Source organism: Phyllostomus hastatus, unplaced genomic scaffold, assembly GCF_019186645.2.
Source record: "Phyllostomus hastatus isolate PE091 unplaced genomic scaffold, TTU_PhHast_1.1 phas_scaffold_182, whole genome shotgun sequence".
Lineage (NCBI taxonomy): Eukaryota > Metazoa > Chordata > Mammalia > Chiroptera > Phyllostomidae > Phyllostomus > Phyllostomus hastatus.
Genome location: NW_025334013.1, coordinates 30,615,001 through 30,640,783, shown reverse-complemented (window position 1 = coordinate 30,640,783; position 25,783 = coordinate 30,615,001). Strand labels below are relative to the sequence as shown.

The window sequence follows — 25,783 nt, the reverse complement described above, 5'->3', positions numbered from 1 at the left end:
AAGAGGAAAGGAGACAGTTGCTTACAAAGGAGTGCCCATAAGGCTATCTGCTGATTTCTCAAAAGAAATCTTGCAGGCAAGAAGGGGCTGGAAAGAAGTATTTGAAGTCATGAAAAGCAAGGACCTACATCCAAGATTGCTCTATCCAGCAAAGCTTTCATTTAGAATGGAAGGGCAGATAAAGTGCTTCCCAGATAAGGTCAAGTTAAAGGAGTTCATCATCACCAAGCCCTTATTATATGAAATGTGAAAGGGACTTATCTAAGAAAAATAAGATAAAAAATATGAACAGTAAAATGACCACAAAATCACAACTATTGACTATCTTTCTTGTAAAAGAAAAGAAAAACAATGAAAACAAAAACTAAGCAGACAACTAGAAGAGAAACAGAATCAGAGAATGGACATCACATGGAAGGATTTTGGTGTGGAGGGGGAAGGGAGGAATAGGGGAAAAGGTACAGTGAATAGGAAGCATAATTGGTAGGCACAAAATAGACAGGGAGAGGTGAAAAATGGTATAGGAAACAGAGGATTCAAAGAGCTTATATGTACAACCCATGGACATGAACTAAGGAGCAGGGGAATACTGCAGGGTTGGGTGGTGCAGGGCAGAGAGGAGATAAAGGAGGAAAAGTAGGAACAACTGTAATAGCATAATCAATAAAATATACTTAAAAAAGAATTCTAACTCTTCTTTTTAACTTATAGGAAGGAAAAACTAAGAGAATGTACCACTCTTAGTTGCTCTAATACTACTGGGTCCTACGAAAGGCTCCTTTTTATTCTTCCATCCTAGTTCAGGTTTCACTTACCTCCTAGCATCTTTTAGCATCCTGCTTTTTTCCAATCTAAACCAAAAAGAAGGGAAATGATTCTGCTTATATGTCCCACTGTTTTCCTGGGATTACCCTCTGCTGCTTTTTTCCAGCCTGAATGGAAATTCTCTGTTGAATTTCCTTGCTGCTTCCTGTCCTTTGAAGGCTAGAACTGTTATAAAAGCTAATTGGCATTAGACATAAAAGGTTATTCATTAACGTTTTGCTAAGAGCCACAGCTTGTTCCAGGCCTGATTCTAATTTTTTAAGGGACCCATCTCTTTTTTTCCTGAACAAACATTTTACAGTACATTTGAACAGAGCATGCACAACTTTTAAATAATTGCTTTATATGGTATATTTAGTTAGAAAGAAACAATATTAAAATGGTGGTTTGGTTTCCCCAGCTAACTTCAAAGCCTTTAAAACTGTATTCCATTTATAATTGACAGTATCTGTGCCCTTGTTTCTTGGACACAACAACACATTTCCCATAGGTTATTTCTAGTATTACATAGAGACAAGGTCTGTACCAACAGGCCCCACTTTGTTTAATTTTCTGCACTAGCAGCATGGAATCATAGACTGTATGAACTAGAAGAGACTTTAGAGATAACACAGTCCAAACTATTTATTTTGTGAGGGCAGGGAACCTGACTTCCATCTCTTCTTACCTCACATCATTGAAATTTGCATACCTAGAATCATCAGTTTAGAATTCCAGAGAAACTGCTTAGTATCCTTTGAGATTCAGTTCTTCTCTGAAACTTTCTGATATTCTCTCCATACATTCATTGTATATAACTTCCATAGTGCTGGTTAGCTATAAGTTGTATGACCTTGTGCAAGTCACCAAACATCTCTAGTTCAGTTTATTCAATAATAATAATAATAATAATAATAATAATAATACACACCATATTCCAGTCAGTGACCCACCACATATACAGTGTTGGTCTCATAAGATTATAATGGAGCTAAAATATTCCTATTGCCTGGTGAGATAGCCATTGTACATTGTAGTGCAACTCATTCATGTGGTTGTGATGCTGGTATAAAGAGACCTAAAAATACAGCACATACAATTATGTATAGTACATAATACTTATAATGATATAGTAAATGACTATGTTCCTGGTTTATGTATTTACTATACTATATTATACTATTTTTTGTTTTCATTTTTTGTCAATTACAGTTGACGTTTAATATTACTTCATACAAGTTTCAAGTGTACAACCTAATGGTTAGACATTCATATAATTTACAAAGTGATTCCCCTACCCCCATAAGTCTAGTACCTACCACCTAGTACTGTGCATAGTTATTACAATATTATTGACTATATTCTCCTATGCTGTACATAGTATAGAAAATCCCCTTGACTGTTCTGTAACTACCGATTTGTACTTCTTAATCCCTTTGTATTTTTCACCCAGTTCCCCAACCTCCCTCCCATCCGGCAAACATCAGTTTGTTCTTTATATCTATGAGTCTTTTTCTGTTTTGTTTGTTCATTTATTTTGTTCTTTAGATTCCACATGTAAGTGAAATGATATAGTATTTGTCTTTCTCTGGATGATTTCACTTAGTGTATATAATACCCTCCAGTTACATCCGTGCTGTTGCAGGTGGTAAGATTTTGTTGTTTTTAATGGCTGGGTAATAATCTATTGTTTATATATAGCACATCTTCTTTAACCAGTTGTCTATTGATGGGCACTTAGGTTGCTTCCATATCTTGGCTATTGTAAATAGTGCCACAGTGAACATAGGGGTGCATTCACCTTTTCAAATTAGTGTTTTGTATTTCTTTGAATATACCCAGGAGTAGAATTGTTGGGTCATAAAATAGTTGTACTTTCATTTTTTGAGGAACATTTATACAGTTTTCCATAGTGGCTATACTAATTTGTAATCCCATCAACAATATATGACTGTTTCCTTTTCTCCCCATCCTGCTAACACTTGTTTGTTCATTTATTGATGACAGCCATTCTGACAGGTGTGAGGTGATAGCTCATTGTGGTTTTAATTTGAATTTTCTCTGACTATTAGTTACATTGAGCATTTTTCATATGTCAATTGGCCATCTGTATGCCATCTTTTGGGAAATGTCTATTTAGGCCCTCTACCCATTTTATAACTGGATTCTTTTTTGGTGTTAAGTTGTATGAGTTCTTTTTTTTTTAAAAAAGATTCTATTTATTTATTTTTAGAGAGAGGAGAAGGGAGGGAGAAAGAGGAGAGAAACATCAATGTGTGGCTGCCTTTTGCATGTCCCCCACTGGACACCTGGTCTGCAACCATGTGCCTTGACTGGGAATTGAACTAGTGATCCTCTGATTCACAGGCCAGCACTCAATCTACCGCACCACACAAGCCAGGGCTGTGTGAGTTCTTTATAAATTCTGGGTATTGACCCCTTATTGGGTGTATCATTGGTGAATAGCTTCTCCCATTTGGTAGGTTGTCTTATGTTTTGTTGGTAGTTTCCTTTGCTGTGCATAAATAACATGTTAAATTTCTGTAGTCCCATTTGTTTTTTTTTCTTGACCTAGAGGATATATCATAATAAAAAATATTATGAAGGCAATGTCAGAGAGTTTACTGCTTATGTTTTCTTCTAGGAGTTTTATAGTTTTTAGTCTTAAATTTAAATGTTTAATTTATTTTGAGTTTATTCTTGAATATGGTATAAGAAGGTGGTCTAGTTTTATGTTTTTCCATGTATCTGTCCAGTTTTCCCAACATTATTTATTAAGACTTTCTTTACCCTATCATATATTCTTGCCTCCTTTGTCATAAAGGTGTAGGTTTTTTTTATGGGCTGTCTATTCTGTTTCATTGATCTATGTGTCTGTTTTTTATGCCAATACCATGCTGCTTTGATTACTATAGGCTTGTAGTATAGTTTGATGCCAGATAGCATGATATTTCCAACTTTGCTTTTCTTTCTCAAGATTGCTGTGACTATTTGGGGTCTATTTGTGATTCCATGTACATTTTATAATTATTTGTTCTAGTTCTGTAAAAAAGTGCTAGTAGTATTTTGATAGGGATTGCATTACATCTGTGGATTGCTTTGTATACTACAGATAATTTAACAATGTTGATTCTTCCTAGTCTTGAGCATGATATATGCTTCCATGTATTCGTATTTTCTTCAGTGTCTTATAATTTTTTGAATACAAGTTGTTTACCTCCTCAATTAAATTTATTCCTAGGTGCTTTATTTTTCTGATACAATTATAAATGGTATTTTTTCTTAATTATCTCTTTCTGAATACTAATTCTGTGTCCTACTACTTTACTGAGTTTATTCATCAGTTCTGACAGTTTTTTTGGTAGAATCTTTAGGGTTCTCTATATATGTTGTCTGTAAATAATGAGTTTTACTTATTTTCTTTCCAGTTTGGATGCCTTTTGTTTCTTGTCTGATTTCTGTGGCTAGGACTTGCAGTATTATATTGAATAAAAGTGGTGAAAGAAAAAAAGTGGTAAAAGCAGATGTCCCTGTCTTGTTCCTGATCTAAGGGAAACACTTTTAGCTTTTCCCTGTTGAGGATGATGTTAACTGTGGGTTTGTCATGTATGACCTTTGTTATGTTGAGGTATGTTCCCTCTATTCCCACTTTGCTGAGAGTTTATCATAAATGGATGCTGGATTTTGATATTGGTTGTTCTGCATCTGTTAATATGAGATGATTTTTATCTTTCATTTTGTTTATTTGGTCTATCACTTAATTGATTTGTGGATATTGAACCAATCTTGCATCCAAGGAATGAATCCCTGTTGATCATGGTGTATGATTTTTAAAATATAATCTTCATTGTATTTTTTCATTACCTTTTTGCCCCCTTATATCTCCCTCCCCACATCTTTTAAATGTATTTCTGAATTCCTTTTGCTAGTATTTTGTTGAAGACTTTTATTTTTATGTATATTTTATTGATTATGCTATTACAGTTGTCCTGATTTTTTCCCTTTGCCCCCCTCCACCTGGTATGCCCTTCCCTTCAGCAGTCCCTCCCCTTAGTTTATGTGCATGGGTGATGAGTGATGGTTGTTCTATATTTTAGTTGTAATTTTGATGTGGTTGTGCGAAGAGGTGAGCCATGTCTGCCTAGTTGCCCTCTTGACCAGGAGCCAATAAAACATTTTTAAAATAATGCAAATTATAAGTCAATTGAAAATATATGAAATGGTAATGGAAAAAATACAGTAAAGATTAAACTTAAGAAAAAGAAAAAACATGTAAAAATTTAATCAATGTAATTCACCATATTAAAAACCAAAAAAGGAAAACCATGTGATCACCTCAAAAGATTCAGAAAAATCATTTGACAGAATTCAACACCTATTCTTTAAGCACACACACAAATACACTCAGAAAACTAGTATCAATCATGAATTTTATAAACAAATTTAAACTCATTTTCAAGAACAGAAAAACAAATTATATTACGCAGAGCCTGAGAACCCGTAAATGCACAATTCATCATTTTGATATTCTAAAGGTGCCAGGGAATCTTTATAAAGAAGTATAAATGAGGAAGAATGTTTCCTTAACAATTTTGTTCCCTGCCTTTGGAGTTAGAACAGCAAAGAAGTTCAAAAGCCATACAAAAACAGTGGGCATAAAGAGATGCTGGCCAATTCGTGGAATTGTGCAGTAAGAGGGCAATTGTGATTCAAAAGAGTTGCTGACACTAGAGCTTTTTCCTATGAAGAACTGCTCCTCGGATCCAGTGGATGATGTGAATGCATTTAGAACCCTCAGTGACGATAAATGAGAATGTCTTCTATTTGATTGCTGTTTGTATGGAATCAGGTTACTGTAGAATGTAGAAAAATGATTTTGCCCCAGTTTCTAAACAAAATGAAAAGCATTGTCCTAATTGAATTTGTTTTGACATTCTTGTTTCTCCACACAGGTCAAGTTGCAAGATTGAACAAAAGAATAAAGCTGGAGGGTAATATGAGGCCTTTGACCAAAATGCTGTAAATGTTAGAAATGGCATTCTTACTAATGTATGAAACGTTTAAATAAAGGATGTTATGTGGGATATGCATTCATTTACATATTAAAAAGGCAGTGTTAAAAATAAAATATGGAGTTTAGAAAAGGTGAGGATTAAGATCACTTTGGAAATTAGTCTTTTGATTGCTGTAAGAATTTGATTACAACAGCATGAGAAATATAATCAATAATATTGTAATAACTATGTATGGTGCCAGTTGGGTACTGGAATTATCAGGAAGAACACTTTGTAAAGTATATGATTGTCTAACCACTATGCTGTACATCTGAAACTAATACAAAATAATATTGAATGTAAATAGTAATAAAAATTTATAATTTAAAAGAAGAATGTGATTATAGTTCATGACATTTATGCATAGGCATTTTTTTTTAGGTCATTGGAGGTTAGGGTCTGCTTAAAATTAGGGAAGTTTAGACATTGGAATAAGGGAACTAGCTACAGTTATAGTTGAAATGCTAACATAATGATAACATGTTTGAGTACTGAGGGTATGCCAGACACTTTTCTAGGTGCTGTATATATTAACTGAATTTTAATTTCAGTATATTCTGATAATTTGATTCAGTGTACACAATCTCAGAGAAGTAACCAGAAAATCTTTTTCCTCTTGGAAAGGGGTATTTTGTTAATTTTTAAAAAATCCTCACATGAGGATATGTTTATTGATTTTAAAGAGGAAGAGGGAGGGAGGGAGAGAGGAAGAGAGGGAGAGAGGGAAGAAGAGAAAGAAACATTGATGTGAGAGAGAAACATTCAATAGGTTGCCTCTTGTATACGCCCCGACTAGGGATCAAACCCTCAACCTAGGTATGTGCCCTGACCAGGGATCAAATTCATTATCTATGGTATACAGGATGATACTCCAACCAACTGAGCCACCCGACCAGGGCTGGTATTTTTTAATGCTTTAAAATAAATCTGAATACTATTTTTAAGACTCTCAAATATAAATATTTCATCACTTAATACAGTGGTTGATAAAAAATAGCTACATGTATCCTCTTTCTTTTGAAAAGTAGTTTATTGTTCAGTTTTTCTTTTCCTCCACTGATGTAGGCTACTGAATGGAATATGGTAATTTCTGAAATCATTTTACAATTAGACGAGGTATGTCTGGAAAAAGTCCAGCCATTGTTAATATAACGAGAACATTTGCACAACATCGATGTAGCCTGGCAGCCAAGGAGAATGGACTAGAATGTGCATGTGTGAACAATAATGACTTCACTGTACTAGTCAGTGAGGGCAGTAGACACTGTTGAGTGAGCATGTGTACTGTGTGGCTGTCGCATCCAAAATGACTGAGCAAGTAGAGCAACAAATCTGCATCCAATTTTGTGTTAATCTTGAACATTCCTCCTCGGAAACTGTTCAGATGATTCAGAAGCCTGTAGCTATGGGCAACTGGTGATCGGCAACTTCATCACGATAACACATGAGCTCATGCATCATGTCTCATGCAGAGTTTTTTGTTGAAACATCAAATCCCCCAGGTGACTCAGCCCCCCTACAACCCAGATTTGGCGCCGTGTGACTTCTGGCTTTTCCCAAAACTAAAATCACTTTTGAAAGGGAAGAGATTTCAGACCATCCATGAGATTCAGGAAAATATGATAGGGCAGCTGATGATGATTGGGAGAACTATGTGAGGTCCTAAGGTGCCTACTTTGAAGGGAACTGAGGCATCATTGTCCTGTGTACAGTGTATCTTGTATCTTCTTCAGTAAATGTCTTTTTCATATTACATGGCTGGATACCTTCTGGACAGGCCTATAGTTGCCCTTTTTCTGTTCAAATCAATAACCCATGTGGCAATTACTAGCCTATAACATCCATTTTGGCAACATGTGTACCTGGTGTATGGTACATTGTTTCTGCTGAGAACTGCCTAAGAAGTCTGGTATTTTTTTTCCCAATATGTGTTCAAATCTGTGAACTGAGGAACGGCACCTAATCTGCAGTTCTGAATAGATAGGTTATCCATCAATATATAAGACAACTTGTTCTCTGAATCATAATGCTCCACAGAGTAGTTGGGGGTAGGGGAATGAAATTACTATTTTTAAAGTGATTGTTTTATGCATGTTAGATTTTTAAATGAATTTTCCAGACAAATTCTTCCCATTTTGTATTTTCCTACATAAAATGTTTCTAAAATAACAAAATAAAATAACTCAGTCTTTTAAAATATATACTTCCTCCCCTTATAGAGGTCCAAGTAAGAGTACTGGAAAACAATGCAAGGGCATCTCTGTAAGTGAATGCCTGGGCTTGGGAAGCCTCACTGTTTTTTAGCTGGTTGCTGGCACAGATGGACAGTGGAGACCATTGCTTGCAGAAGCTGGTGCTAAGAAGGACCAGAGCTTAATACAAGGAAAACCTCTTGATTTGCCAGAGAAGTCTGGGAGGGAAGCAGATGGCCACAAGAAGGGCCCTCCAGCTTACTCAGCTGCTCTGAGAAGCTTAGGGTGACCTCTTTAAAACAAACCAAGTGGCTCTCAGGGTAATGGGGCAGTATCATTTGTATTCCCGAATAACAATACTGTTCCTCACTACAATCTCTCTCATCCACACCCAGTGCTGAGGGCACCATCTGCTTCTTGTGAACTTATATAGGTGCTGGCCCTGGCCAGTTGGGAGTGCAATTGAATGATATCCCTTGGAAATGTGTTCTTTACAAATTACTTTCACATGAGTCTGATAGGCATATAGATAATATGTTTTTCTGCATTAATAAGAAACTGAGGCAAAGGGGAATTGAGGGATACCGGAATTAGAATTTAAGCATCCTGATTCCTGACTTCTGTATATCATGGTGAGTCCACAGAGCCATTTCAGTGCTCTTGTTTAGGCAGCAGTTATCCAGCTTTTGAATAAGACCTTCTGGAGAGGAAATTAGTTATTTTTGAGGATGTCACTATCACCATTTTATGCCTTTGTGTGGCTACCATTTTGCTAGGTGACAGAAAGGAGAAAGTGACTGCTGATTATACTGCTGCAGCCTTCCAGGAGAATGGAACTAAGGGAGAAGGTCTAATTTACATGGTGCAGCATCATCAAAACCAAATTTATTCAAGAGGAAAGTATGCTTATTCAAAGGAGTTACTTAGTTTATATATATAGTGTGTACACACACACACACACACACATACACACTGCTCACCCACATTTCCCACACTTAAACTGACTATAAGAAAATGATTCTTTCTGTAAACCTCAGCTCTCCTTTCCCTGCCATTGGTTGAAATTACATTCATTTTCATGCATTGGCACCTGCTCGTGGGTCTGGTGAATCAAAAGAGCAATGAGCAAAGTGGTTTTAATTGCCCAAGCTTTACTAGAGCCTTTCTTGCACTCAGGAACACAAAAGGCTTTGAATAGTGTCAGAGGGCTGTACTGAGAAGCGCTTTCTTTTAGAACTCTCAGCAGATGATTCGCTCACTGTGCTGAGACATTGTCTTGGGCAGATGAGTTCATGAGCCCACCTTCCAACTGTGAGGGCATGACAGCAGTCAGTTTCAGTTGCCTTGACCAATTGCTCAGGAAGCCAGGAAAATGTAAAAGTTTACAGACTTGACATTAATGCATTTTTGTAGAGTTTTACTTCCTAATTACTTTTATAAAGTTTTGTATACATATTTTAAACTGCATAGTCATATTCATATATTGCAGTAGTTAAGAACAAAGGCTCTGGAGCCAGACTACCTGTATTTATATCTGAATTCTAACAGTTTACAGGCTGTGGGCTGTTTTATTATTTTTTAAATCATTTTTTCTTTTTTTAAGATTTTGTTTATTTATGTGTGTATGTATTTATTTATTTATAAAGAGAAGGGGAGGGAGAACGGGAGAGAAACGTCAATGTAAGAGTGAAACATTTATCGATTGCCTCTTATACATGTCCCAGCCAGGGACTGAACCTGCAATCTAGGCAGGTCCCCTCACTGGTAATTGAACTGGTGACCTTTTGCTTTGCAGGAAGACACCCAACCAAGCCCCACCAGCCAGGGCTCATTTTTATTTTTCAATTACAGTTGACGTACATTACTATATTAGATTCAGGTGTATATCCCAGTGATTAAACATTACATAATTTACTAAGAGAGCATCCTGATGAATCTCCCACCTGACACCATACATAGTTATTAGAAATATTATTGACAATATTCCCTATGCTGTAGGTTACATCCCAATGACTATTCTGTAACAACCATTTGTACCTCTTAATCCCTTCACATTTTTCACCCATCCACCCAACACCCCAGCCATCAGGCAACCTTCAAAATGTTCTCTGTACATAAGAGTCTGTTTCTGTTCTACATGTTCATTTATTTTGTATTTTAGATTCTGTTGTTGATAGATATGTATTTGTTGCCATTGTATTGTTCATATTTTTTTACTGTTCATATATTTTATTTTTTATAAAGAAGACCCTTTAACATTTAATATAATACTGGTTTGGTGGTGAGAGATCTAGCTTTTTCTCTTCTGGGAAGCTCTTTATCTGCCCTTCAATTCTAAATGATAGCTCTGCTGGGTAGAGTAATCTTGGTTGTAGGTCCTTGCTTTTCATCACTTTGAATATTTTTTCCCCAATCCCTCCTGCCAGTAAAGTTTCTGTTAAGAAGTTAGCTGACAAGTCTTATAGGAGCTCCCTTGTAGGTAACTAGCTGCTTTTCTCTTGCTGCTTTTTAAAAATTTTATTTTATTGATTATGCTGTTACAGTTGTCCAGTTCTTTCCTCTTTGCCCCCCACCAGTCTGCACTCCACTCTCTCAGGCAGTTCCCACACCTTGTTCATATCCATGGGTTGTGCTCTGTGGCTCTGTGGCTGGAGGGCTCGGTGAAGGGACAATGGCCTCTGCCTGCCTTTTTGTCTGAGAGAAAGATTCTCCCCCAGTTCTCACCTTGACACAAGACACTTCAGTTCCTCCTTGTACGCCATTGGTGACTTTCAAGCTGTTACCCTAGTGCTGGAGCTCAAAGGGAGTGAGTCTGAATAATTTCATGTGTGGGTTCTTTAAGAGGAACTGTTTGGAAATCCAGCAGTTTTTTCCACTGACTCAATCCCTGCTGGTTTTTGCAGTCAGAAGTTATGGGTACTTATCTTCTTGGCACTGGAATCCTGCCTTGGGGGCCTGGTGTGGCACTGGGACCCCTCACTCTCAAGATACCCCTCCTGAATTTTTATTCACCACAATGGGTGTTGGGACCAGGTCATTCCGCATCTCTGCATCTTCTCCTCTCCTACCAGTCTATATGAATGTGGTTTCTTCAATTCCATAATTCTCAGACTTCCATTCAACTCGAATTTGATGGTGTCAGTGATGCTTGTTCTATAGTTTAGTTGTAATATTGATATGGTTATGCAAGGGGGAAAGCTGTGTTTACCTACACCTCCATCTTGACCAGAAGTCTCTCTTAGTATTTAAGGAAAATATGAATAAAAGATCATTACAAAGATGATATACAGGAGATTTTTTACTATAAAGCAGTTGTTTTTCCCATAAGTTCTAAGCAATTTTTGTGGGGCTTTTTTTTTTTACTTTTTAAAATCAAGCACCCACTATGTTCTAGGCAGTGAGCTGACCACTTTACATATTTTTTACTTATTTTACAGATGAGGGTATCAAGAGTCAGAGTAGGTGAGAGTCAAAATTTAAGTAAAAAACAAAGTCATGGCCCTGGCTGGCATAGCTCAGTGGATTGAGCTCGGGCTGCGAACCAAAGTGTCACAGGTTCTATTCCCAGTCAGGGCACATGCCTGGGTTGCAGGCCATGACCCCCAGCAACCGCACATTGATGTTTCTCTCTCTCTATCTCCCTCCCTTCCCTCTCTAAAAATAAATAATAAAATCTTAAAAAAACAAAAAACAAAGTCACCCTAATGAAATGCTAGATGAAGGCAAATGATTCTCAGTGACTACTAAAACTATTAGGTGAAAAGTTGACAACAAACGTAATTGCAAATTATTGGTGCTGTGTGCTAGTGAGTATAGGTGTAACACTGCATATTCTTACCATACCATACTGTGCTTTCCATGTCTTATGAGGTTTCTTTTCTTTTTAGGTATTCAACATGGTCACCACTTTAGACTTGTATGTTTGGAGGAAGAAATGTCTTTATCTTCCTTGTTATTCTTCCTGTCTCTCCATGTGGCATTCTCTTGGTTTCTTTTTTACTTACAGCATTCACCTTACTCTAGATTGTACTGATGTTATTTGTAGACTTCTCTTTGCCCACCACCTAGAGCTTAAAATTTACTACAGAGGTTTTTAACTTATTTGGATTTCCTTATTAACTTTTTTGAGACTTGTGATGAAAACTATGAACTGCCTCCCCAGAAAAATGAACATATGTAAAACCAAAGTTTTCTTATTAGTTCAGGAGGACTCCAGGGAAAAGACTCTTTCAAGATTGTGTGTTCCTAAATTGCATTGACCTATCTTTGGCAGAACCTACCATATATATAGGAGATACTCAGCAAATAGTATCTGAATTGATTAACTGAAATGCAAAATGAAAATCTTCAAGTTTCTTACTACAGAATCTCTAAACATACTTTCTTTGTTTCCTTAGGCTTCCATCTCAGTGGCACAGTAACTGAGCCTGCCACTACTTCGGAACCAGCAATGACTTACAAAGTTGCAATCAGTTTTGACCGCTGCAAAATCACTTCAGTGACATGTGGCTGTGGCAACAGGGACATATTCTATTGTGCTCATGTGGTAGCACTGTCACTCTACAGGATCCGTAAACCAGACCAAGTCAAATTGCGTCTTCCTATCTCAGAAACCCTTTTCCAGATGAATAGGGACCAGCTACAAAAGTTTATTCAGTATTTAATCACAGCACACCACACTGAAGTTCTTCCTACGGCACAGAAACTGGCAGATGAAATTCTATCCTCCAACTCAGAAATCAACCAAGTGAACGGTAATTATACAATATTTTTGTTGCTAAAAATCTACTTTGTTATTTTATTACAAGTTTAGAGGTTGGGATGTTTTGCAGTTATAATCATTTAGCCTTAATCAGCTCATTCTATCCAAACTGTGTATTTAAACTCTTACTGTCTTAAAGCAGTTCACTTGTCTACCTCAGAAAGGTTTGGCAAAAAAGGACAGAGAAATTTAGAGGTATAGATCTAGTTTATGGGTTTTATTTGTCCACGCAATCTGTGACCCCGGAACCTGGCATTTGTAAGAGTGAGAGAAAGCATAAAAATTTTTGTCATTCAGTGAAATGGATGGATATGAGAATTCCCTTAACATTTCAGGATCCTGCACACCATCAGGGTTATTCTAAAGAGCATCTGTTAGGATTGTGTGTATGAGTTATATAACGGGGGGAGTGCATGGATGAAGAAAGATAGTATGTGCATGCATTCATTCATTAAGTATATACTGAGTACCTACTATATGCAAGCAATAGTGCCGATTGATGAGGGCATAAAACAGACATGGTTCCTGCTTTCAAGTAGCTTATAATCTAGTAGAAAAGACAGCCAAGTCTGAAACAAATGCTTGCTTTTATAGTGAGGCCAGGTTGTAGAGACTTAGAAAACCTGGAAGCCATTAAAGGATATTGAGAAGAAGAAGCTGTAGAGCCAATTTTTCATTTTGTTTGTTATGTCCTATATTCCAGGCATCATGCAAGTGATTGTTTAATATGTTAATTCATTTAGTTTTCAAAACTACCCAGTTAGGTATGTGATACAACCATCACCATTTTATAAATAAGGACATTATTTATAACCCACACTTACCTGACTTCAGAACTCAAGTTTTTAGACTTGTTTATACAACCTTTCTATTTTTAGAAGATAACTATGGTATTAATGTGAAAAGAGGCAATTAGGCCAGGTAGGGAGCCTGTGTAATACTGTAGTCCATTTGCCAAAGGGCCTCCCTGTCCTATTTGTCCAATAGAGTTAAGTTCTACACACAGCCTCACTACTCCTTAGAGAATAGTCAGGCAGTCAGGCTTCCAGGAACTCTTGCTAACTAGCAGAAATAATCTTCTGTTGCTTTATAAAACTCTTAAGTTATAGTGTGTTACACAATAACTGAGATCCTTCTATTTGAGTGACACTGTTAAACAGTAGCCCTCTCTATCTCTTCGTATCCCACACAGGGAGGCTGTTCTACTTTTCTGAGTTCTTAGGGACCTGAGTTCTGCCCCTTCCCTGGAGAGAAGTACAGCTGTGTACCCTAACAACTGGGCTATAGCCTGCATTCATGCCACATTCCCACTAGCTCTTTCTCAGACTTTTTTTTCTATGTCCAACCTGTCTTGCCTTTTTTTACACAGACAGCCTTGGTTCAGGACCTGCATTGTATCTGTTTTTTTCACCACTGCTGTCACCAGTACAACCCTCTTTTTTCTTTACCGCTATGCTGAAGCAACCTTTATCCACCCCTCATTACACCTCCCATCTCAGTATCTTATTATTTGTCTGAAATTGGGTTGAAGTGATCACATTGAACTTGAGATGTGATTCTCAGCCTTCCCCAGGAGCTACTACCTGTGTTTATCCCACACTTACATTAGCTTTGTCCCCCAGGTTCCATAGTTTTCTGCAAGTCCTTTCTATTCTATTTGTAATAACCAGTGCTATGAAGACAATGATATTGAAAGTAGGGCGGGGATATCTTAGAGGTAACATGGACTGGATACAATGTCCAGGTGTGTGGGAGGAGTGGGGAGTAAAGAAAAGGAAGATAAGAGAAAACTGAGTTCCAGAATGTCTTGCTAGGATGGCACTCATAGATTTAATGATAATGTTTCCATTCACTTACGGAACATTAGAGAAGGAACGAATCTAGAAGGGTGAATTCAGTTTAACTTTGAGGTGTTTGTAGAATATTTAGGTAAAAATTTCTGGTAGACTGTTGGGTATATGGATTTGGAACTCAGAAAAATTAAATTTTTGGAGTTACTACCATAGAAATGATGTTTGAAGTCATGTTTCTGTTCCCTGCTGAATCTTTAAACACTTAGAACATCTTCCTTCTCTTCTCTACCAAACCCTACTCCTCACCAAAACAGACTTAAAAAGCAGGGATATTAAAAAAAAGGTGGGGAGGGGCAGGGGTAAAATTGCTAAAACTGCTAATTATGTGCCTTAAATCTCAGGAATGCTATGCTCCTAACTTCCCTGAAAACTTTTCTTTTATTAGGCCCTGTATGTGGTTATAGCTAGACTTTGCCTTGTCCTCTCTGGATTGGTGATTCAGTTTGCTCTGGTAACTGCCTACCCTGAGATTCTCTGCTGTAAACATGCTGGCCAGGTCTTCAGTTGCTGCTTATCTATGAGGAGAAATTGGACATCAAGATAAAGGGAAGATAACTTGAGGAGTCAAGTCAGGAACCATGTTTTACTAATTTTTGAGTCTCCAAGCATGGTACCTGCAAAATAATAAGGGTTTATTTCATGAATACAGCCATGCATGTATAGGTGATGAAACACGAACCGAAGGAGGAATTAGCAAAATAGAATGAGAAATGAGAAAAAGCTAGCAAGTTATTATTAAAGTCACTATAGAATTGAGTTTCTAGAAGTGAATGATCAAGTCAACAGACCAGCACTTACAAACATAGAAAAGTAATTTGGAGTAGAGGCCATGCAAAGAAAAGACACCTTTGAAAAAGTATTAATATTGTCATCATAAGAATAAAAGAAGATATTGCAATCATGAAATAAAAACTAGATACTATAAAAACAAAATACAAAACAGAAAGAACTAATAAATATAATGGCAAAAAATTATAAAACTAAATGATGGGGGGAAATGTAAGGAAATTTCCTATAGAGAATACAGCAAAAAGACAGATATGAAAAATAGAAGGAAAAAAAGATGTCAAAAATTAAGGAACAAGTCCTGGAACTACAATGTTTGAATAATAGGGATTCCAGAAATAGAAAACAGAGGTAAGAAATGTATCAGTGAAATAATTGCAAAAGATTTTCTAGAACAAAACCATTGAGTTTCCACAGTGAAAGGATCCCACCAAATACCCAGTAGAGGGAAAGAAGAATCTTCTCAATGGTATAGGAAAAAGACTATTTTCTATACCACTTAATGAAAAAAAATACTTGATTACTACATCATACCATACAGAAAGATCAGTTGCAGATGGATTGCAGATATAAATGTGAAAAATAAAACAATAAACTTTGAGGAGATAATGAGAAAATGACTCTCATGTCCTTGAGGAAGGAAAAAAATAGGAAAAGATAAATTGGATTACATTAAAAATTTAAACTCCTCTTTGTCAAAAGGCACCATTAAGAGACTAAAAAGGAGCTTATAACTTAAAATCAAAAAAAGAAAAAAAACAATTAAATAATCCAATTGAAAAATGGGCAAAGAACCTGAATAGACATTTCTCCAAACAGTACATACATATAGCCAATAGACATGTGAAAAACTGCTCAACATCACTAATCATCAGGGAAATGCAAATTAAAACCCTAGTGAGATATCACCTTATACCAGTCAGGATGGCCATCATCAATAAATCAACAAAGAACAAGTGTTGGTGAGGATAACTTGGTTTAACCACTAAGAAAAAAATATAGCAGTTTCTCAAAAAATTAAAAATAAAACTACCATATGACCCAGCAATTCCATTTCAGAGTATTTATACAAAGAAACCTAAAACACTAATTTGAAAAGACATATACACCCCTATGTTTATTGCAGCATTATTTACAATAGCCAAGATATGGGAGCAACATAAAGGTCCATCAATAGATGACTGGATAAAGAAGAGGTATTACTTATACAGTGGACTATTACTCAGCCATAAAAAGAATGAAATCTTGCCATTTGCAAAAACATGTATATACTTAGAGAGTATTATGCTATGTGAAAGAAGTCATACTGAGAAAGACAAATGCCATGTGATTTCACTTATATGTGGAATTAAAAAAGTAAATAAAAGAACAAACAAAACAGAAACAAACTGATACAGAAAACATTTTGATGGTTGCCAGATGGGAGGGAGTTGAGGGGACGGGTGAAAAAGGAGAAGGGATAAGATGTACAAACTGCCAGTTTTAAAAGCATGTAAAGTATAGCAGAGGGAACATAGTCAATAATATTGCAATATATGTATGGTGTCAGAAGGTAACTAGAGTTATGGGGTAAAAAATTCATACGTTATATAAATGTCTAATCACTGTGTTGTATAATTGAAACATATAATATTGTATGTCAATTCCAATTGAAAAATTTTAATAAATAAATAGTAGGTAGATTGATGGATAGATAGTCTGAAAAGGCAATCAAGTAGTGGGAGAAAATATTTGTAGCATGGATAACTGACAAGAAGTTTGTATTCTGAATATATAAAAAATGCCTACAAATAGTAAAATGAACAAGAAACACAAAAGTGCTCTTGACAAAAAGGATATCCAAATGCCTAATGGTCATATTAAAAAGTGCTTTAACCAATTAGTAATTGGGGAAATGCAAATTAAAACCACAATGAGATACCAGTACATATCTACCAGAATGGCTAAATCAGTATCAAGTATTGGTGAGAATACTGAGGAGAATGCCAAAATGAGGAGACAGAGAAAGATGGCCCAAATGAAAGAAAAGATCAAAACTCAAGAAAAAGAGATAAACAAAATGAAGATAAGCAATCTATCAGATATAGAGTTCAAAATACTGGTTATAAGGATGCTCAAGGGACTTAGTGAGGACCTCAGCAGCATAAAGAAGACCCAGTCAGAAATGAAGGATTCACTATTTGAAATAAAAAAAACAATTTACAAGGAAACAACAGTAGAGTGGATGAAGCTGAGAATCATATCAATGATTTGGAACATCAGGAAGCAAAAAACAACTAATCAGAACAAGAAGAAAAAAAATAAAAATATAAAGGGATAGTATAAGCAGCCTCTGGAACAACTTGAAGAGGTCCAACATTTGCCTCATAGGGGTACCAGAAGGAGAAGAGGAAAAGCAAGGAATTGGAAATCTATTTGAAAAAAATAATGAAAGAAAACTTCTCTAATTTGGTGAAGGAAACACATGTGCAAGTCTAGGAAGCACAGAGAGTCCCAATCAAGTTTGATCCAAAGAGAACCACACCAAGACACATCATAATTAAAATGCCTAGGGTTAAAGATAAAGAGAGAATTTCACAAGCTGCCAGAAAAAAGCAGAGAGTTACCTAAAAAGGAGTTCCCATAAGACTGTCAGCTGATTTCTCAAAAGAAACCTTGCAGGCAAGAAGGGGCCGGCAAGAAGTATTCAAAGTGATGAAAAGCAAGGACCTACAACCGAGATTACTCTATCCAGCAGAGCTATCATTTAGAATGGAAGAGCAGATAAAGTGCTTTCCAGACAAGGTAAAGCTAAAGGAATTCATCACCCCCAAGCCATTATTATATGAAATGTAAAAGAACTTATTTAAGAAATAGAAGATCAAAACTATGAACAGTAAAATGACAACAAAGTAACAACAATGAACAGCTGAATCTACAAAATAAAGACAGCCCAGGCTGGTGTGGCTCAGTGGATTGAGGGCTAGCCTGCGAATGAGAGGATGGGGGTTGTGGGCCAGGTCCCTGGTAGGCAGCATGTGAGAGGCAACCATACACTGATGTTTCTCTTCCTCTCTTTCTTCCTCCCTTCCCCTCTCTAAAAATAAATAAATAAAATCTTAAAAAATAATAAAAGAATAAAAATTAAAACAAACTAAGCAAATAACCAGAACAGGAGCAAAATTATAAGCATGGGGATCATTTGGAGGCTTATCAGCTGGGAGGGGGAAGGGGGAGAAAGGGTGTAGTGGTGCAGGGATCAGGAAGCACAGTTGATAGGAATAAAATAGGGGGGTGTTAAGAATAGTATGGGAAAGGGGGAAGCCTGAGAACTTATATGCACAACCCATGGACATGAACTAAGGTGGTGGTATTGCTGGAGGGAAGGTAGGTACAGGGCAGAGGGTGGCGAAGGGAAAAAAATTGGAATACCTGTAACATAATCAAGAAAATATACTTTAAAAAAGAATATACCATATTAATGATGGTAATCTATGGCTGGTAGAATTATGAGTAGATTTTTATTTTCTTTATGCTTTAGTATATTTTCTACAATAAGCAAGTATTATTTTTTAATTTATAAAAAGGATGTTTTAAGAATGAAAGAAGATTGGTTCCATAGACATGAAGTCCCATCAAGACAGGTCTCATTGTTACAGCATCATGCTAACTTGAAGCCTCAACTCACATGATGTTTTTTTTTTTAGAAAAGACATCCTTTTTAATTTATCTTCCTATGGAAAATTGCACACTACAATGTTAAAGTGTCAATTACATCAGCTGGGTCCACTTTACCACTACTGAGTTTCACACTCATCTCTTTATGAAAATACTGACATGTTCTAACCAGTGAGCATATATATAGGGACACTTTCATCTTTTCTCTAAAGTTTTACAGAAAAATTTTGTGCTGGAGTTAGAGAAGGACAGCTAGAGAGGCTTATTGTGAACACCAGGCTTAGTTTATCTAGTCATAATTATCTGCACTCTTTTTTATTCATTCCTCCATGCTGTACCCTGCTGTACTATCTGCTTTAATGTTGATATTTCTTATAGATTAATCTTAGGCTTTTTTTCTTCTTATTCTACATGAGCTCTATAGCCTATCTTTGCTATATCCATGACTTGAAATGTCATCTGTGTACCATGACTCACAGATTTATTTCTCCAGCCCAGATCTTTTGAGCTTTATACTCTATATTCAACTAACTGTTCCATATCACAGAGACATCCCAAGATCAGCATACCCAAATGTGAATTTATCTTCTACTCCAAACTTGCTTAATAATTAGCACCACCATCTAGCTACTAGATCATGATAAGAACCCTAATAGTCCCTAACACCTGTTTCTTATAATACATGTGCATTCCATTGCAAGGCCTGTTAACTTTACCTGCTAAGTTGTTTCATCATTTTTCACTTCTCTCTATGTTTAGGGTAATTCTGCTATCACCCTAAATCAAACTACTATAATTTCCCACCTAGATTGTTACCGTAGCCTACTAACTGATCTTTCCATATCCATTGTTGCTCCCATCTATCCCATTCTGACACAGCCATCCAAAGTAATTTTTGTACAACTACAGATTTTGTCAGTATCACTTCTGTTTAAAATCCTTCAGTGGTCTCCTGTTGCACTTAGGATAAAATCCAGATTTCACATGGCCTACAAAACCTTGCATGATCTGGCTTTTGCCTGCATTTTCACATGATATTCCCTCTCCTTGGAATACTCTTCCTATCCTCTTCCCCCAGTTATAGAGGTACTTAATTATCACAGTAATTTATGACTTCATGCTTTTTTGAACAAAAAATACACACAGTTTTTGTTCCATTCTCTGCTAGGTAAGTTGTATTCATTTCTCAGATGTCTGCTCAAATGTCACCTTCTCAAGGAAGACTTGTTGACCTGTCTTTCTTTCTTACAATATAAGTACATTGTGTGTGTGTGTGTGTGTGTGTGTGTGTATGTTCGCTTAACATCCCTTTCCCCAAACTAGTATATTAGTTCCACAAGGACAAGGGGCTATATCTGCTTTGTTTAGCATTATATATTCAGCATTTGTCACAGGCCCCAGCACATAGTAGGCTCTCAATAAATATTGATTGAATAAATAAAAATGTCTTAGAAAATCCTCCTTGCCAATTCATGCTTTCCCAGGTGACTGATTTCTTCAGTTATACCCTGCTCCTTATAGTAATTTACTACCTGGGTGCTTCAAATATTGACTGACTTCCTTTCTTGCTGCAACACCCATTTTGGCAATTGATTCTCATCTCCTGGGCTCATTGTACACCAGCAAACAGTTACACAGTTTACCTACCTTTTTCCCTAACAAATAAACCCTTTTGAGGTTTCAGGTGAAATTTTATTCTTAGTAACTCTCAAGATTTCTTTGCCTTATCCTTGTCCTATCCCAGCAGTTTTCTATAGTCTGCACAGTAGGGTATTTATAAATTTTGCTTTATTTCTTCCACAGTTGCTGCCACTACCACCACCTGGGCCCAAAAGATTCTCCAATTTTCTCTATACCATTTCAGATCCTTAGAAAGGATGTCACTGCACACTTCCAGCCAGTTGATTAGAGTCAGCTCCCCTGGAGACTGGGTCCTGCTCCTACTTTTTCATACCCTAATTGAACCACCCAAAGGTCAGAATTGGTCTTTAAACCATCTCTGTCACTTGCTTTTGGAGCACCATTGCTGTTCTTTCCTCATCCTCATTCTTGGCAACAAGGTACTCAGAGGCCTAGTTTCTGGTTTATACTTAGTGTATCACATTTTATCTCAGTTCTGTCTCTATAGAGCTACTATAGAATCATTAAAGGTGAGACTGTCATCTTTTTTAACACAAACCCCAAGTGGTTATTCTATATATTAACATTTAAGAATCACTTACAAGTGAGAAAACTGCATTAATCTGACCAATCCTATGCAAGCATACCTCAGAGATATCACAGATTTCGTTTCAGACCACCAAAGTAAACTGAATATCAAATGAAGCAAGTCACGTGATTATGTTTACACTACACTGTAATCTCTTAAGTGTGCAATAATAGCATTACGTCTTTTTTTTAATCCTCACCCAAAGGTATGTTTATTGATTTTAGAGATGGAGGAAGGGAGGGAGAGGGAAAAACATCAATGTAAGAGAGAAACATTGATTGGTTACCTCCCGTACCCACTCTAGCTGGTGATTGAAGCCACAACCAAGGTATGTGCCCTGACCAGGAATCAGACCTGCAGCCTTTTGGTGCACAGGGTGATGTTCCAATCAACTGAGCCACCTGACCATGGCTAGCATTATGTCTTTTAAAAATGTACATAACTTAATTTAAAAAATACTTTTTTGGTGTGAAAAGTGCTAACCATCTTTTTGAGCCTGTTGGAAAAATGGCTCTGATAGACTTGCTTGGTGCAGGGTTGCCACAAACCTCCAATTTGTAAAAACAACAGTATCTGTGAAGCACAATAAAGTGAAGTATAACAGAGTGAGGTATGCCTGTATCCTATGTAGCAGCATAGGCGAAAAAATGATTTGGCTGTTTTCAGACACACCACCCGGCTCCCTTCAAGGGCCTGAAAACAGCTAGTGGATCACAGCAATATGAGTCAAGAGGCCAAAATAGCCTTGTAGTAAAGAACATAAACTTTGGAGAAAGACCAACATGTAAATCCTGACTCTTATACTTTCCATGTGTTATTTTACTTATCTTTACAAGCTTTAGAGATTTTTTTTTTCATTTTAAAATTAGATTAGTAGTACTGTCTCATAGAGTTGTTACAAGAGTTCACTGGATCCATTCAGTAGATACTCACTGAGTACCTACTATTTGCAGAGCACTATTCTACACGTTGCAAATATACCAGCAAACAAAGTAGATTTTGCCCTTAAGGAGTATACATCCTTTTGACAATGTGTCCAAAAAGTGCTTAGACTCCATCCTGCAGGAAGCACCCTATATAAATGGTTATTAACAAATATTTAAGGATAAGGAAGAGTATGTTTGTTTTGCTTTGCCACTGTCAGGGTAGAAAAGAAGTGTAGGATATATTATTTGCCCACCTAGAGCTTAAATATAGATGATAAATCAGACATATATTTGTTCATTCTATAAATATTAACTCAGTGCCAGGCACTGTGAGGTACAGATATGAGCCCCTACGCTTAAAAACTTCAGTTTAGTTAGGACTAAATGAAAAATGAAAATTTCAGTATAAAACAAAATACAACAGGTCTTTAAGAGAAGTGATAATAAAGTGTTCAGAAGAGTGTTATTGCCTTTATATGTATGTGAGCATAAGGTGGACATACTTTAACAGGTGGCAATAAGGTATATGGCTAATTCAGTAAGGGGATAAAAAAAGAGTCCCTCCTGCCAAGTAAACTAAGCAGTACATGAACTTTGGCAGCATTAGCCTCTCTGTGTACTTATTTTATGGTTTGCATTTCTTATTGTGGCCCTGACTCTGGAGCCGAGGCAATACTGACAATGAGAAGTGTTGTTTTTGGCCAAAGAACAAGCTGGGAGGACAGGAAGGGAAGTAAAGGGAAAAGCATCATTAAAGTCATGAGGAAATGTTGTTGACTCCTGGGAACACTAACTTTCTGGCTGAAGCATAACATACAGGGAAGACAGGGCTAGAAATGAAAGATAGGGTCTGTCTGTGAAGGGCTTTGAATGCAAAACTAAGGAATTTGGACTTAATTTATTAAGAATCTGAATCATCACTGAAGACTTTTGAGCAGGGAAATGATATGATCACAACAGTGGTTGGAATAATACATTTGAAAAAAAGTAGCATATAATAGATATGATCCTCCCATATCGGCAGTTTCATTTTCTATGGTTTTAGTTACCCATGGTCAACCATAGTCTGAAATACAGGGGGACCCAACAAATACCAGAATTATCTTTTAGGGGGCGGGCCCCTTGTAGTGCAGGCTTCCCCCAGTAGGTGAGTGTTCTGAGAACCCTTCTGTATAAGTGTACCAGTTGGCATTGTAAGAGGCTGTATTCAGCTTCAGTGAATTTTTTTGTAGACTCTTTCAATGCATTTGCCCATTTCATGATGTGTGACTTACAAGTGCACCTGTCCACACTGCACTGTTCAGCAGTTTCTGACCAAAAAATGGCATGACCCTGATGCCCCACCCTCCCTATTCACCCAGTCTGAGTCTGAGTGACTTTTCTTATTTCCCTGGATGAAAAAAGTCTTCAAAGGGAAATGTTTTGCTGATATGGAAGAAGTGAACAACAAATGGCAGAAGCACTGAAAGGCATCAAAATCAATGAGTTGACTGCCTGGCGTAGCTCAGTGAATTGAGCATGGGCTGCGAACCAAAGTGCCGCAGGTTCGATTCCCAGTCAGGGCACATGCCTGGGTTGCAGGCCACAGCCCCCAGCAACCGCACATTGATGTTTCTCTCTCTCTCTTTCTCCCTCCCTTTCCTCTCTAAAAATAAATAAATAAAATCTTAAAAAAAAACAAACAATGAATTGAGAAACTGTTTTGAGCAGTGGAAAAAAACATCTCAATAGGTGTATCACATCAAATGGAGAGTACTTTGAAAGGGACTTGAAGTTTAAATATGTGAGAATAAACACACAATTTTTAAATAAATAAATTCCATTTTGGGGGGGTCCCCCCTCATATTAAATTGAAAATTCCGGAAATAAACAATTTATAAGTTTTAAATTGCATACCATTCTGAGTAGTGTGAAGTCTCACTCCATGCGGCTTTGTCCCACCCAGTACATGAATCATTCCTTTGTCTAGCATATCCACACAGTGTGCACTACCCACCCATTAGCCACTTAGGAGCTATGTTGGTTATCACAGCTGCACTGGTATCATAGTGCTTTCATTCAAGTAGCCCTTATTTTACTTAGTAATGGCCCAAAGCATAATAGTAGTGATGCTACTGGCATTGCCAGTGATTGCCAGTAAGTGCTGGCAATTCGGATACACCAAAGACAAGCTGTAAGTGCTTCCTTTAAGTGAAAAGGTGAGTACAGTATAGTAACATAACTTATTACAGTATATTGTTATAAATGTTCTATTATTAGTTACTGTTGCTAATCTTTCACCGTGCCTAAGTACATACAGTCATACCTCAGTACTTGTTGGCTTCAGAACTTGTCAAACCCTGTACTTGTTGCATTCTGATGAGAAAAAAATGTTTCAGCACTCAGCATTTGCCCCTTAGTGCCCCTCTCTCACGATGAAACAGAAGTCAAGGTGTCAGTCTCACAGCAGTTCATGAACAGTTCAGTACTTGTCAGTTTTGGCACTCATCACGAGTTCTGGAACAAATTAACCATGAGTACCGAGGCACCACTGTATAGGAGATAACATCGTATGTATAAGGTTCAGTACCTGCAGTTTCAGGCATCCACTGCTGGTCTTGGAATGTATCCCTCATGGATAAGGGTGGACTAGTCTACTACAAATGGGAAGATCATATGTGTTAATCAGTACTTGTGGAATAAATGACAGTGGGAGCCCTCCTGATTCTCTGGGGAATAAGATGCACTAAAAAAGCTTTGCTCTGCAGACCTGGATTTCATTTAATTAAGTAGAGCTTTGATGTAGAGAGAAAGAAGAATATACACTGATTAAACATGACACAAATTGGTAATCTTTGTGTATCCATACCTACAGACTATTGACTTATAGTTTATTGTCACTGGGAGGCAGGTTTCTAAGAATGTATTACAGGATTCTGTCTTTGAGAAATTGAAATAAGGTTCAGTTTTCATTCCACACACATTCACCGGGGTGTCTGTCACATTACCAGCACTGTGTTATAGGTGATTTAACCATGGATTCAACTTGGAATTCAGCTGTGAGCCAGGAACTAACAGGCTAGTGGGGGAGAGAGATGTGTAAATAACGAAAACTGTGTTTTAAGTGCTGTTGTTGAGGTGAATCAACATATGAAATATATTTTGAGTATAAATTTATAAAATTACAGGGCTTCCAGTCAAGATATCAGAGTAGTAAATGTGGTACTCACACCCTCCCACAACCACATCTTTCAGAACCACCTGACGTGTAGCTGAACAGAAATCCTATAATTATAGATATAAAGAAGAAGCTACATTGAGACTGGTAGGAGGGGCAGAGACACAGAATAGGCTGGTCTCACGTGTGATGGATAAAAATGGGAGGGATATCTCAGCTATGCAGGTATCCCCTGAAGAGTGAGGAGTCCCAGTTCAGGGTTCTAATGCTGGGAAGAGAAGTACCAATGACTTATGGCTGTGAAAACCACTGGGCATTGTGGCTGAGTGAGACAGAGCAGTGCTTGAGTCACAGCGGTTCCTTTTAAGGGGCCCATGAACAGA

General features: G+C 37.0%; 1 protein-coding gene across 3 annotated transcripts in view; it reads left to right on the top strand.

Moving 5' to 3' along the window:
• The window catches only part of ZSWIM5 (zinc finger SWIM-type containing 5), a 121,650-nt gene that overhangs the window by 44,085 nt on the left and 51,782 nt on the right, over positions 1 to 25,783 (top strand). For all 3 annotated transcript variants that reach the window (XM_045859950.1, XM_045859949.1, XM_045859948.1), the window contains exon 2: positions 12,448 to 12,804. In XM_045859950.1, the coding sequence (XP_045715906.1) occupies positions 12,501 to 12,804 (304 nt within the window). In that variant the 5' untranslated portion in view covers positions 12,448 to 12,500. The remainder of the gene's footprint in view (positions 1 to 12,447; positions 12,805 to 25,783) is intronic.